Source organism: Drosophila takahashii, chromosome 3L, assembly GCF_030179915.1.
Source record: "Drosophila takahashii strain IR98-3 E-12201 chromosome 3L, DtakHiC1v2, whole genome shotgun sequence".
Lineage (NCBI taxonomy): Eukaryota > Metazoa > Arthropoda > Insecta > Diptera > Drosophilidae > Drosophila > Drosophila takahashii.
Window position 1 is genome coordinate 11,674,818 of NC_091680.1, and position 21,272 is coordinate 11,696,089.

General features: G+C 43.4%; 2 protein-coding genes across 13 annotated transcripts; both read left to right on the forward strand.

Annotated features, from left to right (window-relative positions):
- The first annotated feature begins 298 nt into the window (after window positions 1-298).
- On the forward strand, window positions 299-7,491 carry mfr (misfire). 5 transcript variants are annotated; one of them, XM_070214967.1, is made up of 14 exons: window positions 300-632; window positions 692-1,050; window positions 1,106-1,208; window positions 1,272-1,470; window positions 1,526-1,974; window positions 2,030-3,282; window positions 3,336-3,507; window positions 3,567-4,776; window positions 4,839-4,975; window positions 5,410-5,591; window positions 5,702-5,822; window positions 5,927-6,217; window positions 6,276-6,376; window positions 7,215-7,491. In XM_070214967.1, the coding sequence occupies exons 1-14, from the start codon at window positions 333-335 to the stop codon at window positions 7,390-7,392; spliced, it is 5,055 nt and encodes a 1,684-aa protein (XP_070071068.1). In that variant the 5' UTR covers window positions 300-332; the 3' UTR covers window positions 7,393-7,491. The 5 variants fall into 5 exon arrangements, with proteins under 5 accessions (XP_070071070.1, XP_070071068.1, XP_070071069.1 ...); XM_070214968.1 differs by having other exon boundaries at window positions 1,106-1,229; window positions 1,293-1,470; window positions 7,218-7,352; XM_017144468.3 differs by having other exon boundaries at window positions 301-632; window positions 1,106-1,229; window positions 1,293-1,470.
- A 2,195-nt stretch (window positions 7,492-9,686) lies between these two features.
- TrpA1 (Transient receptor potential cation channel A1) lies at window positions 9,687-21,027 on the forward strand. 8 transcript variants are annotated; one of them, XM_017144550.3, is made up of 17 exons: window positions 9,687-9,825; window positions 10,232-10,387; window positions 12,079-12,267; window positions 13,107-13,263; window positions 13,319-13,409; window positions 13,481-13,676; window positions 14,018-14,125; window positions 14,717-14,905; window positions 15,281-15,509; window positions 16,097-16,677; window positions 16,738-17,052; window positions 17,170-17,280; window positions 18,087-18,307; window positions 18,367-18,844; window positions 18,904-19,066; window positions 20,330-20,602; window positions 20,660-21,027. In XM_017144550.3, exons 1-17 carry the CDS (start codon window positions 9,691-9,693, stop codon window positions 20,953-20,955), a joined length of 3,888 nt encoding a protein of 1,295 aa, XP_017000039.2. In that variant the 5' UTR covers window positions 9,687-9,690; the 3' UTR covers window positions 20,956-21,027. The 8 variants fall into 8 exon arrangements, with proteins under 8 accessions (XP_017000039.2, XP_044251714.1, XP_017000035.2 ...); XM_044395779.2 differs by lacking the exon at window positions 12,079-12,267; XM_017144546.3 differs by lacking the exons at window positions 12,079-12,267; window positions 17,170-17,280 and adding an exon at window positions 17,799-17,906.
- The last annotated feature ends 245 nt before the right edge of the window (window positions 21,028-21,272 follow it).

Consider the following 21,272-nt stretch of genomic DNA (forward strand, 5'->3'; position numbering starts at 1 on the left):
CCATAACATACATACTTTACTAATGCTTTTTAAAAAGTATTAAACATTTCGAAGTTGATGATTAAAATAATTTCTTAAGCATTTTTTAATAAAATAAAAAAAAATTGAAAATACCTCTTTCTATTTATTTTCATTGGTACTATAATAAAATCATTTTTTGTGTAGTTTGATGAAAGGCTTCTCATCAGTTAGTTAATTACAAACTATAAAAAAATTAACTTAAAATATATTTTAAAAGAATACCTTTGGATCAGAATATTGTCAAAAAAAATCTTGTCAACTTCAAAAAATGTTAAATATTTAAAGTTCGTTCTGAGCAAACGAACTAAGCCATGAGCCTTTGCTCATGCAAAGCCCTGAAATTCCATTGCACTTGTTTTCCACTCAAATTTCGGGGCGATTTTAAAAATGCCCATCCCCGAACTCAGCTCCCCAGACCAGTTGGACAGATAATGAGTTATATGGAGGAGTGTTTCGCCGGGGCTCCGCAGGAGTTTCTAATCTGCATTACCGTCCACAAAGCGGCGCAAGTGGGAGTGACCTCTGGAGACCTGTACGTGCGGATCAGTCTGGACAAAATGACCAAGAGCACCAAGTCGTACCCGAATACCGAAAATCCCTTTTTCAATGAGGTGGGTTTTGACTAAAGCCATATACCTCCATTTGATTATATAGACCATCCCTGACTTAGTACTTTGTATTTGAATTCCACTGCACCTTAACCGAGCTCCTGCGTCTGACGATCCTTTTCGAGCTGAAGAAGCACATGACCTACAAGAAGAATGTGGTGGTGGGCGAGTTGCTGGTGGATCTGCACAGTGTGTGGAATCAATCCAATCACGGTTACTTTAAGAAATGGGGCCGACTGGAGGCGCCCATTGGGGAGAACCAATCCCTAGAGGCTACCACCGAATCTCACGGCTACTTGCAACTCGATCTGGCCATCGTATCCCAGCACAGTCCAGTGACCATTGGACTGAGATCTGAGGAACAGGACAGCCAGCACCTAAATAAATGGGCAGTGGACCATGATTACGATGACATCGAAAGGTGAGTGGTCAAATATAAGAATCTCCCCGATCTATCTCTTATTATTAAAACCTAGAAACCTCCTGACCAATGTGAGCTCGTTTGCCCCAAGCAACATTCGCTACTTCGTCGCCTTCTATCGAGGTTACTTCATCAGGCAGAGCAACTACATGATTCAAGTATCGTTTGCCGGCTTCAATGTATCTGGCTCTCGACATTGACTTGCGTTTCCGTTTCTAAAGTACAGATTCCATCCTTTCAAGGGCAAAACGCCGGTGGCCAGGAATACGTCGACGCCGGTGTGGAACCACGAGATCAACTTCGCCTGGATGTATCCCTCGGTGGCGCAGCGATTCCTTATCCTCATACTCGCCCATGAGCATCTGCAATGGAAGTGTGTGGCTGAATTCGAGTTGTCGCTCGAAGAGATTGCTTTTAAGGGTGAGTTATTGTCTCTTCGGGGTCACCTCGGGGTCACCACTTAGGTTTCTTACAGGAACTCCATCTCTGGGACCCACCTACCTACACCTTTACGATCCTATCAATCCGATGACCTATGTGGGTCGCCTGCTAATGGAACTGCGCTCTGAGATGCTGAATGATGTGCAGCCTAGTCACACTTTGTCCTCAAAAACAGTGCCCGGTTTGGATGAGACTCGTTTCTGGCACGATGACGTTTATTTGGTTGAGTTTCTTCCCCTGCTGGGTCAACACCTTCAGACCTCGGCTTCCGCTTACAAGATCTCCGCAAGATTGGCCGAACACAGCTCGAATGTGCTGGAGGGTTCCCTGAGGACTCCTTTGGATCGCTTTCGATCCGCCATCAATTCGAAAAGTTTCCGCCGGGAGGCACCCTTTCGATCCTGCATGTTTCGTGTGCGCCTGCCGGATAATCGAGCTAAGTTTGAAAGTGATTTCTTCATGCTGGATATAGCCAACTATATGGTGGGTATGGTACTTTCATTCTGTAGCTTCTAGTAACACCCCTATTTAATTTTAGCGCGGTGAGCTGGATACCTTCAAGGTCTTTCAGCTGAAAAATCACCTCCTCGATGAGCAGGCCAAGTGCCTAAAGGCAATAGTGGGCAACATTTTGACCAGGATCAAGGAGGGTCTAGATGCCCACCGATTCGATCACGATGTTCAGCCACAGCGCACCACATGGGACATCAATCGGCAGCTGTACCTCCTTGACTTTTTCGCCAAGTTGCCGCAGGAGCTGCATCAGCTGAAGCAGAGATTGCGCACCTGCTTCCTGGAACATTTGGATGCATCTATTGCAGATGTGGTTAGTGAGCTGCAGCGCCTGGTGGCTGAGATAGGAGAGCTTTCTGGCATGGCTCGCCTGCAGGACGAGTGGCCCGAATTGGTTCTTTCCCTGAGTGCAGGTGGTAAGGATTTGGGAGTTTGCCGGCTGAACGCCAAGCTCTTTCTGCATCTGCAAAATCAGAACACCGAACTGCAGCAGCAGGAGACGCTCTGCTGGCGTCTCAGGAGCTTCTCCTTCAAAGCCTCCGGTTGCACGCACACCTGCCCCAATTGTGGTTGCACCTCAGCCATAGTTTCAGGATGCTTGGCCATTGTGGTGGAACGGGAGCGAAAGGAGTTCCTCTCGGCGATCAGTGAGGATTGGACCTGCATCGAGCCCATGCTGTGGCAGCCGAATCCCGGACAGACACACTTCCTCTGCCACGTCTACGTTCATCAGGCTAAAGTTCGTCCTGGTGGCGAGAAGAGGAGCATCTGCGACTCCCATTTGAGGGTCCTGTTCGCCGACCAGGCCTGCGAAACATACACATCTCCTGGAACCCTTTCGCCCATTTGGAATGCCGTCATCACCTTCAATTTGTTATCCCTCCCAGGAGGAGTTAATCTCTATCTAAAGAATCCCCCGCTTCTCTCCTTGGAGTTCTACAACTCGGAACGCAGCCTACCCGATGATCTCGTGGGCATGGGAAGTCTGGCTATGAGCGTTATCAGCGAGGATCAGGCCACTGATTCCAGTTGGGAGGATCCCGGAGGATTGGGCTGGCCAAAGAGTCCGATGCAGAAGCTACAGAGATTGAAGCACTTGACACCACCTCCCCTTAAATGGGTGCCACTAGCCAGGAAGGGATCAGTTCAAGCGGAGGTCCTGATGTCCGCGGAACTCATCGAACTCTCCACGGATCCCACTGGTCAGGCTATTAACAAGGAGCCACATCTCGCCACGGGCATTCCAGCTGCTATAAGACCCAATATGCAGAATTTTGTGTGAGTTTGTTACCTTTGATACCTTACTAGGATTTATCTATTTTATATTACAGCCTGGAAGTTTTCTTTGTGGGTCTGCGCAACTACTCCAAAAGCAGCATGAGTTCGGCGGGGAAAAGGAAGATCAAGGTGATGATGGGTGACCTCGTCTTGGCCAGTGGACCCTCCACGGCTCGCATTCGCAACAGCATTAACTTCCTGGTGGCCTATGCTTCGGGTGTGGTGGTAAGTGGATTACCTTATGGATATAAACCATGTATATATATATACCTTGCCCCCCTCAGAGTCTTCCTGATCAGCAGGATTACTGGCCAGCGATCATTGCCACGGATGTCCTGCTCTCCGGCTTTAGTAGCGAGTCCACCCTGGGAGCTGCTCTTATACCCAATTCCTCGAGTTTCCTGCAACGCGACAGGAGCCTAAAGTGTGTGCCGAAAAGGGAGCAGGTTTCCACTACGGTTAGTGTGGTTGAAGATGAGGAGGAGGAAGACGAGGAGGAGGACGAACTGGAGTGGCAGGAAGAGCAGGCCAAACCGTCGAGGATCCGCGGCTGGTGGAGGAGTCTCATGTTCGCTGTGGGTCTGCGACCCGCTGCCTATGCCAATCGTCAGTCCCTGAGGATCGAAAGCGATCTGGATGACAGTGAATTATACGAGGGACGTGAGTTCACCTGGTGGACCAAGTTCTACAACTCCATGTACTGGAGTGCGGCGGAGATGAGCCACGAGCACAAGCACCGCCTGGTCATCTACCACGAGGAGCTGGAGAAGCAGGCTCAGTTCGGTTACCTCCAGGATTGGGCGGTGCCCGTTCAGTTGGTCCATGGCGTCAAGTTCAAGAAGCAGGGTCCGCCCAAAGAGGATGTCTATGCGACTCTAAAGCTGCAACTCAAGTTGACCCCCTGCCAGTGTCCCGTTCTCGAGGATCCCGAAGGTGGTGGCGACAGGGTTCGTCCGTTGCCAAACGCCATACATCCCCGACATCAGAGCATTCTTCAGTCACTGGGTGAGACCATTAAGCTGATTGTTCGTGTCTATGTAGTGCAGGGTGTTCAGATGCGCCCCCGAGATCTTAAAGGCAACTCAGATTGCTATGTGAAACTCTTTCTGGGCGGCAAGACGGTTTCCGATAGAGCTCATTACGCGCCCAATCGTAGCAATCCCGTCTTTGGCCGCCTTTTCGAGATGGAGGCTACGCTGCCCGGAGATCACATGCTGCAGATCATGGTGTACGATCACGATAAGATCAAGGACGAGGTGATCGGTCAGACCAATGTCGATCTGGAAGACCGCTGGAGGTCCCGACATCGAGCCACCGTGGGTGTGGCTAATGAGTACACACGGAGTGGCTACAATCACTGGCACGACTTGAAGTCGCCCTCGGAAATTCTCATCGACCTCTGCCAACGACGCGGCATTCGGCCTCCCTACTATTATGGGAATGTGATCGAGGTGGACGGCATGCTTTTCGGGGATGAGACAGTGATCTCTAAGGGTGGGAGACCCTTTAGTTAAATATTTACGCCGATGAGCTCTAAAATCCTTTTTTATTTCCAGATGAGGAACTGCAAGAGCGACTTAGCCTCGCAGTGCTTAAGAATATGGACATGCTGCCTTCCTTTGGCTACAAACTGGTGCCCGAGCATGTGGAGACACGATCCCTTCATCGAGAGGATTTTCCAAACGTCGAACAGGTAAATTAAAAATTAGGAAGTTTATCCCAATCTAACTCAATGATATGATTAATTTATTATTCAAAGTATCTATAAATTAGCCACATGAAAGCTATAATTAGTTATGTTCGGTCTAGACAGACATTTATCAATATTATAGAGCTAATCTATGATAAGTATTATGAACAGAATTATCACAAAAGAACACAGAAAAAAATTCAGCCTAATTAACGATTAAAAAGTCATATTTCGGACAGTATACACTTTTCCAATTTTCTACTGCGTGAAGTTCTTTATAAAGTTCCGAATCAATTAGCATTTAAAAATGGAATCTTAAATTTTGGCATTCAATTTCCATAAAACATTTTGGTCATGAAAATTTCCGCCTTAATATTTTGTATAGAACTTTTAGTTTCGTTACCTTTTTGATACTTTATTTTAATATATCAATACAGGGTAAACTCCAATTGTGGATAGAGCTGTTCGAGGCGAACATCTATGTGCCCAATCCCATCGATATAACCCCGGTTCCGCCGGCGGATTTTGAGGTGCGTGTTGTGGTCAAGAATCTGGCTGGGATTCAGTCGGGGGACAAAAACATTTTCGGCAAACTAATGAGCGACATCTACGTGATAGGGTAAGTGGGTATCATTTTAGGGGTCTGACCCCCTGCTTATTACCCGTGGCTTACAAGCGGATCCGAGTAAACGATTTGCAATTACCGACGTTTTTCGCTATATTTTGCAGATGGTGCGAGGATGAGGACAAGCGCCAGGCGACCGATATCCATTACCGCTCATTTGCGGGCGATGCGGCATTTAATTGGCGCATGGTCTTCGGCATGAAGTACTCCCCCAACGAGGACCTGGTGAGCCTTGACCTTGCCTAATTGGTCAGGGTAAACAATACTGCTTCCCCTTATTAATTATTCAGCTGGCTCCCGTTTCCTTCTAAATAATATTCATTTCGCAGATGGTTATCCACCGCAAGGCGGGGCTCCTGGAGGAGGTGGAGTTCAAGAAGCCGCCGATTGTATATCTGCAGGTTTGGGACAAGGATGTGCTGTCCAAGGATGAGTACCTGGCCGCCCTGGAGCTGAACCTCTCCAATATGTACGCGCCCTATCCGTATGTCCAATTATGCAAGCCCTTTCCCAGGAAAAGGAAGCGCATTAATCTGTTCAAGCGCAAGGTCATCAGCGGCTGGTTTCCGCTGCAAAGCAATGCGCATCCTTCGCAACGCTCCCAGGCAAAAGTTCAGAAAGTGAGTGGATGTTTATTATTAAGTAGGTGGTTATTCCTAAGTACCTTATAATTATCAGGGTAAAATGCAGCTCAGTATTGAAATCTGCACGGATGTGGAGGCAGCCAACCGGCCGGCGGGTCGTGGTCAGGATCCACCGATGGCCTTGGAGCCGCCTTAGTAAGCTGCCAGTATTTTTTGTAAAAATAACTTGTTATTTTTGCAAGTTCCCTCAATATTTATACCCGTTACTCTACGACTTACGATTTACTACGGTTTACTAAGGTTTACTACGGTTTACTACGATTAACTACGACTTACTACAATTTACTAAGGTTTACTACGATTTACTACAATTTACTACGGTTTACTACGGTTTACTACGGTTTACTACGATTTACTACGGTTTACTACGATTTACTATAATTTAGTACGATTTTATACGATTTACTACAATTTACTACAATTTACTACGGTTTACTACGGTTTACTACGAATTACTACGATTAACTACGGTTTACTAGGATTTACTACGATTTACTACGGTTTACTACGGTTTACTACGATTTACTACGGTTTACTACGATTTACTACGGTTAACTAGGGTTTACTACGATTTACTACGGTTTGTAGAATAGAACTATTATTCTTTCCAATTTTGAATTCTTTATTATTTAATTGTTAGGAAATAAAATGCCAATTAGTTGCCGTCCGTCCGTCCGTCTGTATGAACGCTGAGATCTCGGAAACTACAAATGCTAGAAGTTTGAGATTTCCCACACATATTCTTGGGCTTCTTTGGGCGCCACGCCCGTCCGAAAAGTATAAATGCAATTTTGTAGAAGAAATGTAGAAGACATTTTTCAAATCGGACCATTTATTAAAAAGTTATGCGCAATCAAAGAAAGTGTATATATCCATCTCCCTCGCACTCCCTTTAGCTGAGTGACGGGTATTAGATAGTCGGGACTCGAACCCGACTATAGCGTTCTCTCTTGTTTTTTATATTAACCCGCAGCAGACCGGACACCTCCTTCAACCCACTGACGCATCCCTGCAAGTCCTTGCGGTTCATCCTCTGGCCCGTGATTCGGAAATATGTCCTCTGGGGTCTGCTGATACTGATCGTTATCCTGGGATTGGTGCTCTTCTTTTCCAATCTGCCCGGCAAACTCATGGCCATTCCACTCGAATGAGAACTTCTTTTTGTTTGTTTTCCGTTTGTTTATTGTTCGCTAAATTGAGTTACTCCTTGCATTTTAAAAGTTTTTCAATAAATTAGTTTTTACTTGTCATTTTCCACACTTGAAAAGTAATTAATTGAAGTTGCTAATGGCCATCTCAGTGCGAATGGGAGGTAAATGCGATAATGACTGGGACTGCGACTTGACCCCACTGAAATAGGTCGTCCTTTGTTAGGTTAGAGTAAATATGGCTTTAATAAAACTTACATACACAAAAGAACTTTAATTGAATAGTAAAAAAGCGGTAAAATATTATAAAATAAATTTACAATAAGTTAGTTTATTATATTTGAGGAGAAGCATTTTAGTAAACTATCTTTCAGACTCCTTGATTTTCTATCCAAAAGTGATTGGCTGTTCGGAAATCACTTTTCCGCCTTTCACTTCCCTAAGAAGCCCTTTAAAGCATCCAGAACTATCCCAGAGCTCCGCGACTATTTCACCATGTGGGTGACAAAATGGCAATTCGCTTATTTGTGGATGTTCATGTGTGCATATGGTATCTAGTATCTATATCGGTTCGATTGGGTCTGAGTGTTAATGTGTTAATGGCGGCAGTGGCGGCGAAACGAGACGAAAGGCTGCCACAGCTTATCAGGACCGCCCCGAACTGGACTAAACCGTTCTGGCCGGGAAACTTGGAGGGCCCCAAAGGCTGCCACGTTCAGTTGGTGTTCAGCTATCGGAGCTGTCGGTTCGCAAATCACTCAGCAGGAAGCTTCTAAGGGACGACTAGCTACTTCCAGTGAAAGGTGCTAATTTAGTTTCATAATTAATGTGTCTGCTGTCCATCACAAGTGCAAGAGTTTACATTTTACTTAGCTATATATCCTTTAGCTCCATCGCTTTGCCCTCGCAGGCATTGCCGAGTCCTTGCTCGCGTTCTTGTAGTGCTTCCTCCACGTCGCAGGAACGGATCGGCAGTGAAACATATGGCAAGCTGCCTTAAATGCGGTTAAACTCAGTGCGAAAATACTCGGAAAATTCCTGCTGCTGCCGCAGTTGTGCCTGCTCCGTGTGCTCCGTTCTCGTCTTGGCGGAAATCAAAATCAAGTTCAAGTTCTTTAAATTCAAAGTCGATTGAAGATGTAAGTGCATCCTGTCAGCTGCTCACCGAGGAAACATTTAACACGCTGATCAAGTGAGGAAAGGACGCTAAAAGTCGAGAATTAAAAAAAACTAAGGTAACAAAGAAGATTTAATTTTTGGCTCACTTAAATTATTTATATTTCTATTATATTTTTTATTATTTCACATACGTATTAAGAGGTATTTCTATATATATATTGGTTCCTAAAACCCGTATCTCCTGACCCAAAGTAACCCCTTAAAGTGTCGCTTTCATTAAGGGATTTATTTACCCGACGGTCGGCTGATGTTTGCTCTAATATTTGCCCACCATCACCACTTAGACTAATCGAAAGCCTCGAAATTTCGTCAACTCATCGCCAAGTGTTCGTGGAAATAATCAGAGCCTTGTTTCACCTGAGGGGCAGTACCTTCAATTTCATTAGTGCGAAATCGGAGACCAAATCGTGCGATAGATATCTCTGTAATGTAATTAGGAGTTACAAAATCGCCTAGAAATTGCGACGCACTTCGAATAGGCTTGCAGTTTGAGTCCTTCGCTTGGTGAAATCGGTTCAAAATGAGGCTGGAGGAAATAGAGTAAGTCGGGATTTCGTGGGGCTTGGCTTTATGCAAATTCCCCGTGACCGAGTGGCGAAAATAAACAAGGCATTAATTAGACAGTTCTAGTTAATGGGCTGGCGGAACGGAGTCCCGGCTTCGATTCCCTCGGGCAGTGGCTATAAATGGGGGAATGACAAACGGCCATTGACTTGGTGGGGTAGCCAGCTAGGATATATATATATACACATTTAAGTGCGTGTAAATTGGCCAGGGGTTACTTCACAGTTAGCCCTAGTTGCAGTTGTGTTTCAGTTCTAGTCCGTTACGGTTCTACCTAGTACATCGTCGTCCTCGGGCTTATCTTTCATATCTCGCGATATCATGTGACAGGCGGCTTATCTAAATTGGTTTGCTGTCGGTTTACGCGTATGCAAACCGTTTAGCCCAATCAATATCTAATTAGCCCACTGATTGTGCCGCCCGATGATGTGTGATAAATAGCGAAATTCGAACGATTTACTAACCACCATGTACAGTCGCGACCAGCGGCCCTTCACGATTACAGCTGCGTCCACGGACCGGCAGGCGAGCGGTACGAGTACGATTACGAGTGCAAGGATGCCCAAGCTCTACAACGGGGTCTATGGTAGCCAGTGCGGCGCCCTTTCGCCCCCCGACCTCATGGAGGCCCAGCCCAAGCTGCTGCCCAAACCACGCAGCAACAGCAGCGGGAGCACCGGTCGCAACAGCAAAGTGAGTGTACCATAAGTAGAAATAAATAAATAAATAATTAAGTGGCCAAAAAGTCCAATGTATGTTCCATTTAATACAATACTAAAGGTTTATAAATCTGGAGCTGTATAAAGTAGCTTTTTGTCTTTTATAGATTCATTTAAATATATTAAAACCCAATAAAAAATGTTGAATTGTTGAACACATATTTTCGAATCATATGAAAAGCAGTGTATGCATTTTATTTATTTTAGCATAGATATACAATTAAATTAATCCCATAAAACTTACGTAAAAAACAGTCATCTAGAATTTTCCATTTTGCCGCTATAGTTTTAGCACCAATTATTTTTATAATTAAAAAAAAAACACTTTTACCCAATATCGTGCCGAAAATAGACGTAAATTTATTGACATCTCGTTGCAGTATTGGATATTCTCAATGATAATCGAGCGCAGCGCGGGTCCCAAGCGGATAGAAATCGATGGCGATGATGCGGACACGCCGCTGGAGGCCATCCTGCCAGCAGAGCCGCCGGCGGAGGTCTGCCTTTTGCGTGACAGCCCCTTCAGGATATTGCGGGTGAGTTCGGGGTGGATCGGTATGGGTTAAATGCAGGTGCGGGGCAGCAATTCTCCAAAGTGAAGAAGCGAGTCAATTCCCCGAGCGAGACCTATGATAAATGCTGCTCGATGAATCGTAGCCTCGGCCTTTGAAAGTTCGAGAAGCGGGCAACGAAGTTAAAAAAAGCCAAAAGCGGTTGCCTATTAAAAAATGTAATCTTCAAAAAAAAGCTATTTAAAAATACATTTTTAAATGTTTTTTATTTAAAAAAATATATAATTTTATAGCTTTTGGGTAAATATTAGAACTACGAAAAATTCTCGCAAGACGATATAATGCGCAACAAGTTCTTTTCACATTCAGCGCAAATGAAAAAGATTGAAATTGAAACCAAAGTTGACGGGCGAATTCAACAAAATACACGAAGCATATCCTTCTGAAAGGTCCTGTGTAACACGCACCCGAAGCTGCTGGCAGTTGGCTATAAAAGCAGGGCGGCTTGGTCTGAGATTTTAGTCATTCAGCGACTCTTCCTGCGTGGACCTAACTTTTCTTCCCTCCGGATATTTATTCTCCATTGCGCTTACCAAAAATCAAGTTAACTTGGCTAGAAAAACAGTGGCAAATCAATTTAATTTGTGACATTTATTGCGGTTACGTAACTCAATAACAACTTATGGGATTGAAGTGAAAAACAAGAAAGGAAGCTACCTTCGGCCAGCCGAAGCTTATATACCCTTGTAGATGAAAGAATACTCACTCGGTGCAGTTCCAGGGATTCCAGATTCAGCGTTTCGATTTATTTCAATTTTGTTTTTAAGTAGTCAAGAATCAAAACGCCTACTTCCTACAAAGTTACAATGAATTTTCTTATATTTGATTGGGAGCCTTAAGATATAGTGGTCCGATCCGGCTGGCTCCGACATATGTACTACCTGCAATAGAAAGAAGACCTTCGGGAAAGTTTCATCGCGATAGCTTTAAAACTGAGAGACTAGTTCGCATAGAAACGGACAGACGGACAGACGGACATGGCTAGATAGACTCGGCTATTGGTGCTGATCAAGAATATATATACTTTATGTGGTCGGAAACGTCTCCTTCACTGCGTTGCAAACATCTGACTGAAATTATAATACCCTCTACAAGGGTATAAATATTACACAAAGTTTACTCATAAAAACAACAACTTGATACATACATTAAAAAAATTATTTTTTTTACACAGCTTTTTAAAGTACAATAAAAAGTGAACAATATAATAAAAGACTGTAAGAAGAAGAAAATAATATATTTTTAATATTTGCCAATTGCAATTTAAGAAACATATGCATATCAAACCTAAAAGTTGTCGTAACTAAATTTCTCGTTTTCTGATTATTTTGAAATATTTGAGTTTCGGTCGGAGATATAATCAAAAAACTAACCAAACAGCAAATCAAAACTTAATTAAAAAGGAATATCAATATCAAGGAATATCATACATATCAGAAAATACCCACCAGCAAATCAAAGCAAGTGTCAAAGTGAATCAACACGTAAATGCAGCAAATCAGAGCTGAATTCAGCAGTCAAACAAACGCATATGGAAAGCATATTGGAAAAAATCTGTAATAAGCCAAGGCTCTCGAAACTTCGCCCGATGTCAGCTAAGCTCCAAAGACAATAAGGGTTAATCTGCTAACTAAACAGAAATGCAATTAAAATAGACGATGACTTCGGGCGACAAGGAGACCCCGAAGCGAGAAAACTTCACCAGTCCCCTGCGATATTTAATGGGCGGCTGTGTCCGCGGAGCGGAAATGACGGCGATGAATCCGCTTAACATGCCCAAAATGTGGGCTCGAATCCTGCGGATGACCTCGGCGCCAAAGATAGAAATAGTTGACTATCTCAAGGTAAAACTACTGGCCGGCGAACTCATTCAATTAGCCAAAGGCGAATTACTAAATTAGTTCTCACGGGGTTAAAAGTTCCGTTTCCCCCTTGAATGTGATTCAAAAGCTTCATTGATGGACACTTCCAGGAAAGGTTGTTCAGTGCAATCTTTGTAATATTTTTTCATCGAACAGAAAATGAAATAAGACAATCAAATTAGTCAGTCGCCGGAAGGCATTAATGTTTAAAGTCATTTTGCAGCGAAGGGAAATTTTTCTTCTATCTTAGCTTGACACTTGGAAAGTCAAACAGAAAGTTGTTCTAGAAAATAAGTGAAACTGAAAAGCCTTTAATATGTACAAGAAATTTATTTTAAACAGGAAAAAATAAAAATGAGAATATACAATTTTGTATTACAAATCTCCACACATTTAAGATGACACAAAATTGTATAAATTATATTTTCGGAAAAGTGTTTAAAAATATTAAAAACTAAAATAAAAAAATGTAGGAATTATCTTAAAAATGTATTTTCAATACAGAAGTTTGTTAGACTCCGGGTAACAAAAAACAAAATTACTCGGATTTTAAAACAAAAGTTTTCACATAATAAACAATTTTTTTTTGGCAAATTTAATAACTTTTTTTGTTACAGAGCTTAAACAAATCAGACTAAAATATTTATACAATGAAGTGGATATCTAAAAGTTTTTAAAAACAATTTCCAAACTGAAATTATCCATAAATTTGATTTAAAATTTCTTTAAAAATATTTTTTCCAGTGCTGGCAGAGTAAACAGAGCTTTGTGTTTTAATTGAAGTTGCTGCAAACTAAAAGACACCTGTTCTTCCGTTTCAGGCGGCTGAGTCCGGAAACCTTGACGACTTCAAGCGTCTTTTCATGGCGGACAACTCGCGCATTTCCTTAAAGGATGGCAAAGGACGAACGGCTGCTCATCAGGCGGCGGCCCGTAATCGGGTTAACATTTTGCGGTATATTCGCGACCAGAACGGCGGTAAGTGAGGGTATAAAGCCACTTAGCAGGGCTGCTTATCAAGTGTGATTTACAGACTTTAATGCAAAGGATAATGCGGGAAATACCCCGCTCCACATTGCGGTGGACAGCGATGCCTACGAGGCCCTCGACTATCTTTTGTCTATGTAAGTCGCTCTGCCATGGTTGATTTGGCCTGCTAGTGCTTAAAATTCTTTTCCTACTAAAATCCGCACAGTCCAGTGGACACGGGAGTGCTGAACGAGAAGAAACAAGCTCCTGTGCACCTGGCCACTGAGCTGAACAAGGTGAAGTCCCTTCGGGTGATGGGCCAGTACCGGAATGTCATCGATATCCAGCAGGGCGGGGAGCACGGAAGGACCGCTCTGCATCTGGCGGCCATCTACGATCACGAGGAGTGCGCTCGCATCCTGGTAAGTGGTGTGAGTCATTGCCAATCGTTCCATATAATTAGTTTTACTTTTTGGCCTAGCTTTCCTATTTGCTCATGCATTTTATTTGCATTGGTTCGATTTGTAGCAGCCATTAATCAACACAGCCCATCAAACTTCACCCTCTCGAAAAAAACACACTCATCCGTACCAAAGTTTAATTTATCATAGAAAAAGGTTGGTATCCTCAGTAGAATTTCGTTTCGCCTGCCTTTATAGAATTAGATCCCCTTTTGGGGGGCGTGTGTGTTTCATGTTCCCGTGTTGGCATATTAAATTAGACACATTTATATTTGTTTAATACAACTCATCCTGTCTTCCAGATAACTGAGTTCGATGCATGTCCACGTAAGCCCTGTAACAATGGCTATTATCCCATCCACGAGGCGGCCAAGAATGCCAGCTCAAAGACAATGGAGGTCTTTTTCCAGGCAAGTTTTCCCATTTTCCATTTCCCCACTCAAACATACATATCTTAGTTGCATGCAATCGTTCAGTCAACCAATAACTATGTCATCTCATCCTGCTTTGATCTTATTGTGGAAGCTATCCCCTCTGGACTTCAGAGCGATTTGCTTGATTCCTTTTATTTAACCTTTCGTGCACTCTGGGTTCATTTTTATTTTCCTTGCTCCTTGATTGAAGTTGCGTATGCGCCGCGTTGACAGCGCGTCCTCTTTAAAAAGTATCAAATTTGTTATGGGTCACTCTCGCTGGCGAAAGAAACGGAAAGAAGGAAAACATGTTTTCCCAAAGTTTAAGCTGAAAAAATATCGAATGAAGGAAAGCTCAGACGAGAGCGGTCATTGACTTTGTATAATATTTTCTTGGTAATTTTGAAGAATTTCCAGGCCATCAGAAATCAATACGCATCCTTGGGAAAAATCCTAAAAATTCGGATAAATATTTATTTAATTATGTGTTAAGGTTTTTCAGTAAATTGTGTTTTGTTTTAAAATTTTTGTATTTATATTTATTTTCCGGAAGAAGTCTCTTTACTAATCAAGCTATTTATATTGCAGTGGGGCGAGCAACGCGGCTGCACCCGCGAGGAGATGATATCCTTTTACGATTCCGAGGGCAACGTGCCGCTCCACTCGGCGGTGCACGGAGGCGACATCAAGGCAGTGGAGCTGTGCCTCAAGTCCGGGGCCAAGATATCCACGCAGCAACACGATCTCTCGACGCCAGTGCACCTGGCCTGTGCCCAGGTGAGTGGGAAATCCTTGAGGGGCGGTTAACTGACAGGCAGCCATGCACTCGACAACTCTCATGTTTCCTTGGAGGAGTTGGGCAAACAAAGCATTCTTGGTCAGTAAGTGAAAGTAAAACAGCGTTAAAGCTTCTCCAAGGGTCTGTGAAAAGTGGCTGTGCGGTTTGCTTTCCCTTCCTTTACTTTCTTTTCCTTTCGACTCGTGTCCTGAGTTTGACTTTAATTTGACAAATTCTTATGCAAATTGACTAAGACGAACGTGACTTTGCTGCTGACAAAACAAAGCACTTCCATGTTGTGAAATACATACTGCGTATGAATGAAACCGACATTGGTTTTCCATTTCCGCTTTTTGGTTTTATTTTATTTTTAGGGTGCCATTGACATTGTGAAGCTGATGTTCGAAATGCAGCCGCTGGAGAAGCGACTCTGCCTGAGTTGCACGGACGTGCAGAAGATGACCCCGCTGCACTGCGCCTCCATGTTCGATCATCCGGACATCGTGTCCTATCTGGTGGCCGAGGGGGCGGACATCAATGCCCTGGACAAGGAGCACCGCTCGCCGCTGCTCCTGGCCGCCTCACGCAGCGGTTGGAAAACAGGTGAACTTTGAAATTAGTTATAATGTCTCATTTCCCGAAGAAAGGTAAATAAACATAACTTTATTTATTTAACGGATTCAAAATAACGGTGCAAATATTTACAACATTTTATAAACTTTATTTAAAAATGCATTTTATCGCAACATTTAGAGAAATCACTTTTTTTTTAACCAGTCACTGATTTTTTCGAAAAAAAAAGTGGAATTTTTTGGAAATATACGAAAAAATAATTCGTTTTCTGACCGTAACAATGGAAATATTTATCTAAATGTGGATTGTCATACCTTCTGAACTTGTTATTAAATTTCCAATAGATTGACATTTTTTCGTAAAAAATCATAATGTATCCTTTTAGAAAAGAAAATTGAAAAATGGCCAAAAATTTTCTTTTATTTATTATTTTATAATAATTTTTATAATTTTATATTTCAGAAAGATTTCAGAAAATTAATCTCTGAATTTTTCCAAAAAATCTACAAAAAATAAAGTTTTTAGGTTTGATAAAATTACAATAAAAGGAATTTGTCTGTGTTTCCTCGCCATAAATCTGTTAAATTCCTTTTCTTTTTCATCCATTTTATTTAAAGTGCACCTCCTGATTCGCCTGGGGGCGTGCATCAGTGTGAAGGACGCCGCCGCCCGCAATGTGCTGCACTTCGTCATCATGAACGGCGGTCGGCTGACGGACTTCGCGGAGCAGGTGGCCAACTGCCAGACGCAGGCGCAGCTGAAGCTGCTGCTCAACGAGAAGGACAGCATGGGCTGTTCGCCGCTGCACTATGCCAGCCGGGATGGTCACATCCGTTCGCTGGAGAACCTCATCCGGCTGGGCGCCTGCATCAATCTGAAGAACAACAACAACGAGAGTCCGCTGCACTTTGCCGCCCGCTATGGAAGATACAACACGGTGCGGCAGCTCCTGGACTCCGAGAAGGGGTCCTTCATCATCAACGAGAGTGATGGGGCCGGGATGACGCCGCTGCACATATCCTCGCAGCAGGGACACACACGGGTGGTGCAGTTGCTTTTGAATCGCGGAGCCCTGCTCCATCGCGATCACACCGGACGCAATCCCCTCCAGCTGGCGGCCATGTCGGGATACACCGAGACCATCGAGCTGCTGCACTCGGTGCACTCGCATCTGCTCGATCAGGTGGACAAGGATGGGGTGAGAAAGAAAGGTCTTAAGAAATTAAGTTACGAAGTAATATCTAATAAATCCCCCTAGAACACCGCTCTCCATCTGGCCACCATGGAGAACAAGCCGCATGCCATCTCCGTTCTGATGTCCATGGGCTGCAAACTGGTCTACAATGTGTTGGATATGAGCGCCATTGACTATGCCATCTACTACAAATATCCGGAGGCTGCTTTGGCCATGGTCACCCACGAGGAGCGGGCCAACGAGGTGATGGCCCTGCGCTCGGACAAGCATCCCTGCGTGACCCTCGCTTTGATTGCCTCCATGCCCAAGGTGTTCGAGGCAGTGCAGGACAAGTGCATCACCAAGGCAAACTGCAAGAAGGACTCGAAGAGCTTCTACGTAAGTGGGTAGACTAGATCATAGGGGCGGTCTAGATCATCTAGATCCTCATCTCATTCCATACGAAGCTAATCGCTAATCGATTTCTATCCGCCCCATCGATGTCATCGTTACTAGATCAAGTACTCCTTCGCGTTCTTGCAATACCCCTTTATGTTCGCCAAGAGTGACGAGAAACCCGGAGAGTCGATAGCAACCGCAAGTCCCATTCCGTTGCCGGCTTTGAATGTAAGCGGAAACTGGAGACTGAATCCCAGATCTGTTGCATGCTTCAGTGTTGTATCCTACCTTTTCCCTTCAACGATATGTGAGCGAATCTTGGGATTAGAATAGGAAAGGGACCACAGTTCATTCTAATGTTTAACTGTTTAATATCTATAAACATTACCTTATACGATACATCAGCGAATCTTGGTAAAGGGTTTTCTACGGGTTAAAGTAGGAGGGAGGTACCCATTAAAAAAACCCATTATAAAAAATCTATAAACAATATTCGGTTATCATCTCTTAAGGATACATTAGCGAATCTTGGTAAAAGGTAGTAGTAGTAATGGGTTACGGATAGATAGACCACATCAAAAATCTATAAACAATATTTGGTTATCATCCCTAAACGATACATCAGCGAATCTTGGTAAGGGTTTTAATAGAACCTACAAATATGTATAGGCCACATCATGATCCATTTTTCCTAATCCTAATGGCTAACAGCAAACATCTATAAACACTAATTGGTTACCATCCAGATAAAATATTCGTTTTGGCCCTACCAAAAGACACCCGAACAGATCGAGGCCAAGCGCAAAGAGTTCAATGACCCCAGTTGGCGACCCGCGCCCTTGGCCGTGGTGAACGTGAGTGTCCCCGAACTCTCTTAAAGATCACTGAGCTCTGCAATTGTGTGTTCCGTCCCTTAAGTACTAACCCACTAACCGACTCACAGTATCTGGCTTTTGTACCCTGAATGTCGTGTGCGTGTTATATGTATTTAATCACTATCAGATTACTAAGATAATCTCTATAATCCCGGCTAGACCATGGTCACTCATGGCCGAGTGGAGCTGCTGGCCCATCCGCTGAGCCAGAAGTATCTGCAGATGAAGTGGAACTCGTACGGCAAGTACTTTCACCTGGCCAACCTGCTGATCTACTCGATCTTTCTGGTCTTTGTAACCATCTACTCTTCGCTGATGATGAACAACATTGAGCTGAAGGCTGGCAACAACAGGACGATGAGTCAGTACTGCAACATGGGGTGGGTGGTTCGGCTTTTAATATATCAAAATAAAATAATAATCCAGATCCCTCTTTCAGATGGGAGCAGCTGACCATGAATCTGTCGCAGAATCCTGCGGTGGCATCGCAGATTCGCCTGGACTCCTGCGAGGAGCGCATTAATCGAACCACAGCCATTCTTTTCTGTGCCGGGGTCATCGTGGTCTACATAGTGCTCAACTCGATGCGGGAACTGATACAGATTTACCAGCAAAAGTTGCACTATATCCTGGAGACCGTGAACCTGATATCCTGGGTGCTGTACATCTCGGCTTTGATCATGGTTACGCCGGCCTTTCAACCAGATGGAGGCATAAATACCATACATTATTCGGCCGCCTCGATTGCAGTGTTTCTTTCCTGGTTCCGGTTGCTCCTCTTCTTGCAGAGATTCGATCAAGTGGGCATCTATGTGGTCATGTTCCTGGAGATCCTGCAGACACTGATCAAGGTGCTGATGGTGTTCTCCATACTGATCATTGCCTTTGGGCTGGCTTTCTACATACTACTTTCAAAGGTGGTAGATCATTATAGTCGTAGAGGTTTCATTTACTTATAGATAGTATTTCCCACTAGATTATCGACCCCCAGCCGAACCACTTGTCCTTCTCCAACATCCCCATGTCCTTGCTGCGAACCTTCTCGATGATGCTGGGCGAGCTGGACTTTGTGGGCACCTATGTGAACACCTACTATCGCGATCAGTTGAAGGTGCCCATGACCTCCTTCTTGATTCTGAGTAAGTACATAAAAAAACATATTCCCGTAAATTCGATATGGCCATGTAAATTTCAGGTCATGCAAAACCCATATCGCTTTTACATGAAGTATTCTTTTCGACCTGGTAAAATTTACCTGGCCCTATATCAAATTAAAATTGATCTTAAATAATGTAAAATCCATCTACACCCAGAAAACAAAATGGACTAAAAAGGGGCCTAATTACCTAAAATTTTAGGAAATATGGCCAGAAAAACGCGCCAAGGCCATGCATTACCTAAAATGTTGTCCATGTGGACTATATTTTGTACGCAGTCTTGAATTTATTTCTGGTAATGGTTACCTAAAAAAATGGCTAGTGGACTAGATTTTTAGGTCAGAATTACCTAAATATTAGGTATTTAAAAAAAAGCTAGGATTTTTACTATTGATAGTAACATATTTGATTATTTTAATTGCTTATATTGTATTATTCGGAAAAGCAAATATTTTATCTTTCTGAAAAAACAATCACTTTATTTTGTCCTCGGTGGGAATCGATCCCGGGTCTTCTGCGCGAGAGTCCAATAGGCTAGCCTCTGGTCTACGGAACTACTTAAAGGCCCTGCGGCAAAACCAAAGCCTGCTTCAAGGGGCTCAGGCGAATTCTATTTTTAGAATAGGGCACTATTACCTTAAAAGTAGGAAAATAGTCCACGTAGGTATTGATTTTATATATTGAAACTTTTCCATCACTAGCTTTAAGAAAAGTCTAAAAAATTTTTTAACATTAAACTTAAAAAACCGAATAATTTGTTTATTAATATTAGGGACCAATATTTGTATTAAGTTGTGAGTGATAATCGACTTTAAATTATTCCTAAATTTTAGGTCTTATGGACCAATTTGAAGGTTACGATGGCCTATAAAAATCTCTTTAGCTTTACCTAAAAAGTAGGAACATAGTCCACATGCTAATATTTTTAGGTAACCCATTACCTAAATCTGAAATTTTAGTCTATTTAAATTTTTTAGGTCATACGTTACCTAAAAAATAGTCCCACATTTCTCTGGGTGTACGTTTTATATCGATTTTTTTGGGTGTTTTTATAAGTCCTCAACTGTTCATAGAATAATAAAATATTTATTTCACAGGCGTCTTCATGATCCTCCTGCCCATTCTCCATTTCCATATCAATCTTGATCTTAACTAATGTAATTTTGATCTACGTTTCATATCGATTTTTTTTTTGGCTGTACTTATAAGTCCCCAACTATTCATAATATAATATTTACTTCACAGGCGTCTTCATGATCCTCATGCCCATTCTCCTGATGAACCTGCTCATCGGTTTGGCCGTCGGCGATATTGAGTCAGTGCGTCGCAATGCCCAGCTCAAGCGGCTGGCCATGCAGGTGGTGCTCCACACCGAGCTGGAGAGGAAGCTGCCCCACGTCTGGCTGCAGCGAGTGGACAAGATGGAGCTCATCGAGTATCCCAATGAGACCAAGTGCAAGCTCGGCCTATGCGACTTTATCCTGCGCAAGTGGTTCTCCAATCCGTTCACCGAAGATTGTAAGTTGGCCTGGAAAAAATGTGGCACTACTACTACTTCCTACTACTCCCATGCAGCCTCCATGGACGCCATATCCTTTGACAACAACGACGACTACATCAATGCGGAGTTGGAGCGGCAGAGGCGAAAGTTGCGCGACATCAGTCGCATGTTAGAGCAGCAGCACCAGCTGGTGCGGCTCATTGTCCAGAAGATGGAGATCAAGACGGAGGCGGACGACGTGGACGAGGGCATATCGCCCAACGAACTTCGATCCATTTCGGGCCTGCGATCGGCGGGTGGGAATCGATGGAACTCCCCGCGGATCCGGAATAAACTAAGGGCCGCCTTGAGTTTCAACAAGAGCATGTAGATCAATTTCGGCTTTATAACTACATATATCTCTGTGTATTGTCCCCAGTAGAAAAATTGCACCCTACTTAAATTTATCTCTTTTGTGTGTGTAAAACGTGGATCGTGTGTGTGCATTTGGATATCGTATTGTGTGAGGTCCTGAAAGGAATTTTACAACGAATTTATAGGCAAGGATCATGGGCTGTTTTAACACATCTACTATAGTTTAAATGCAATTTGCAAAGTGTATGCATTGTTATTTGGATGTCTTTTAAAAAGTATATAAAATAAATCAATATTATTCAGACAAAATTATTAGTTTCGGAACAAAGGATA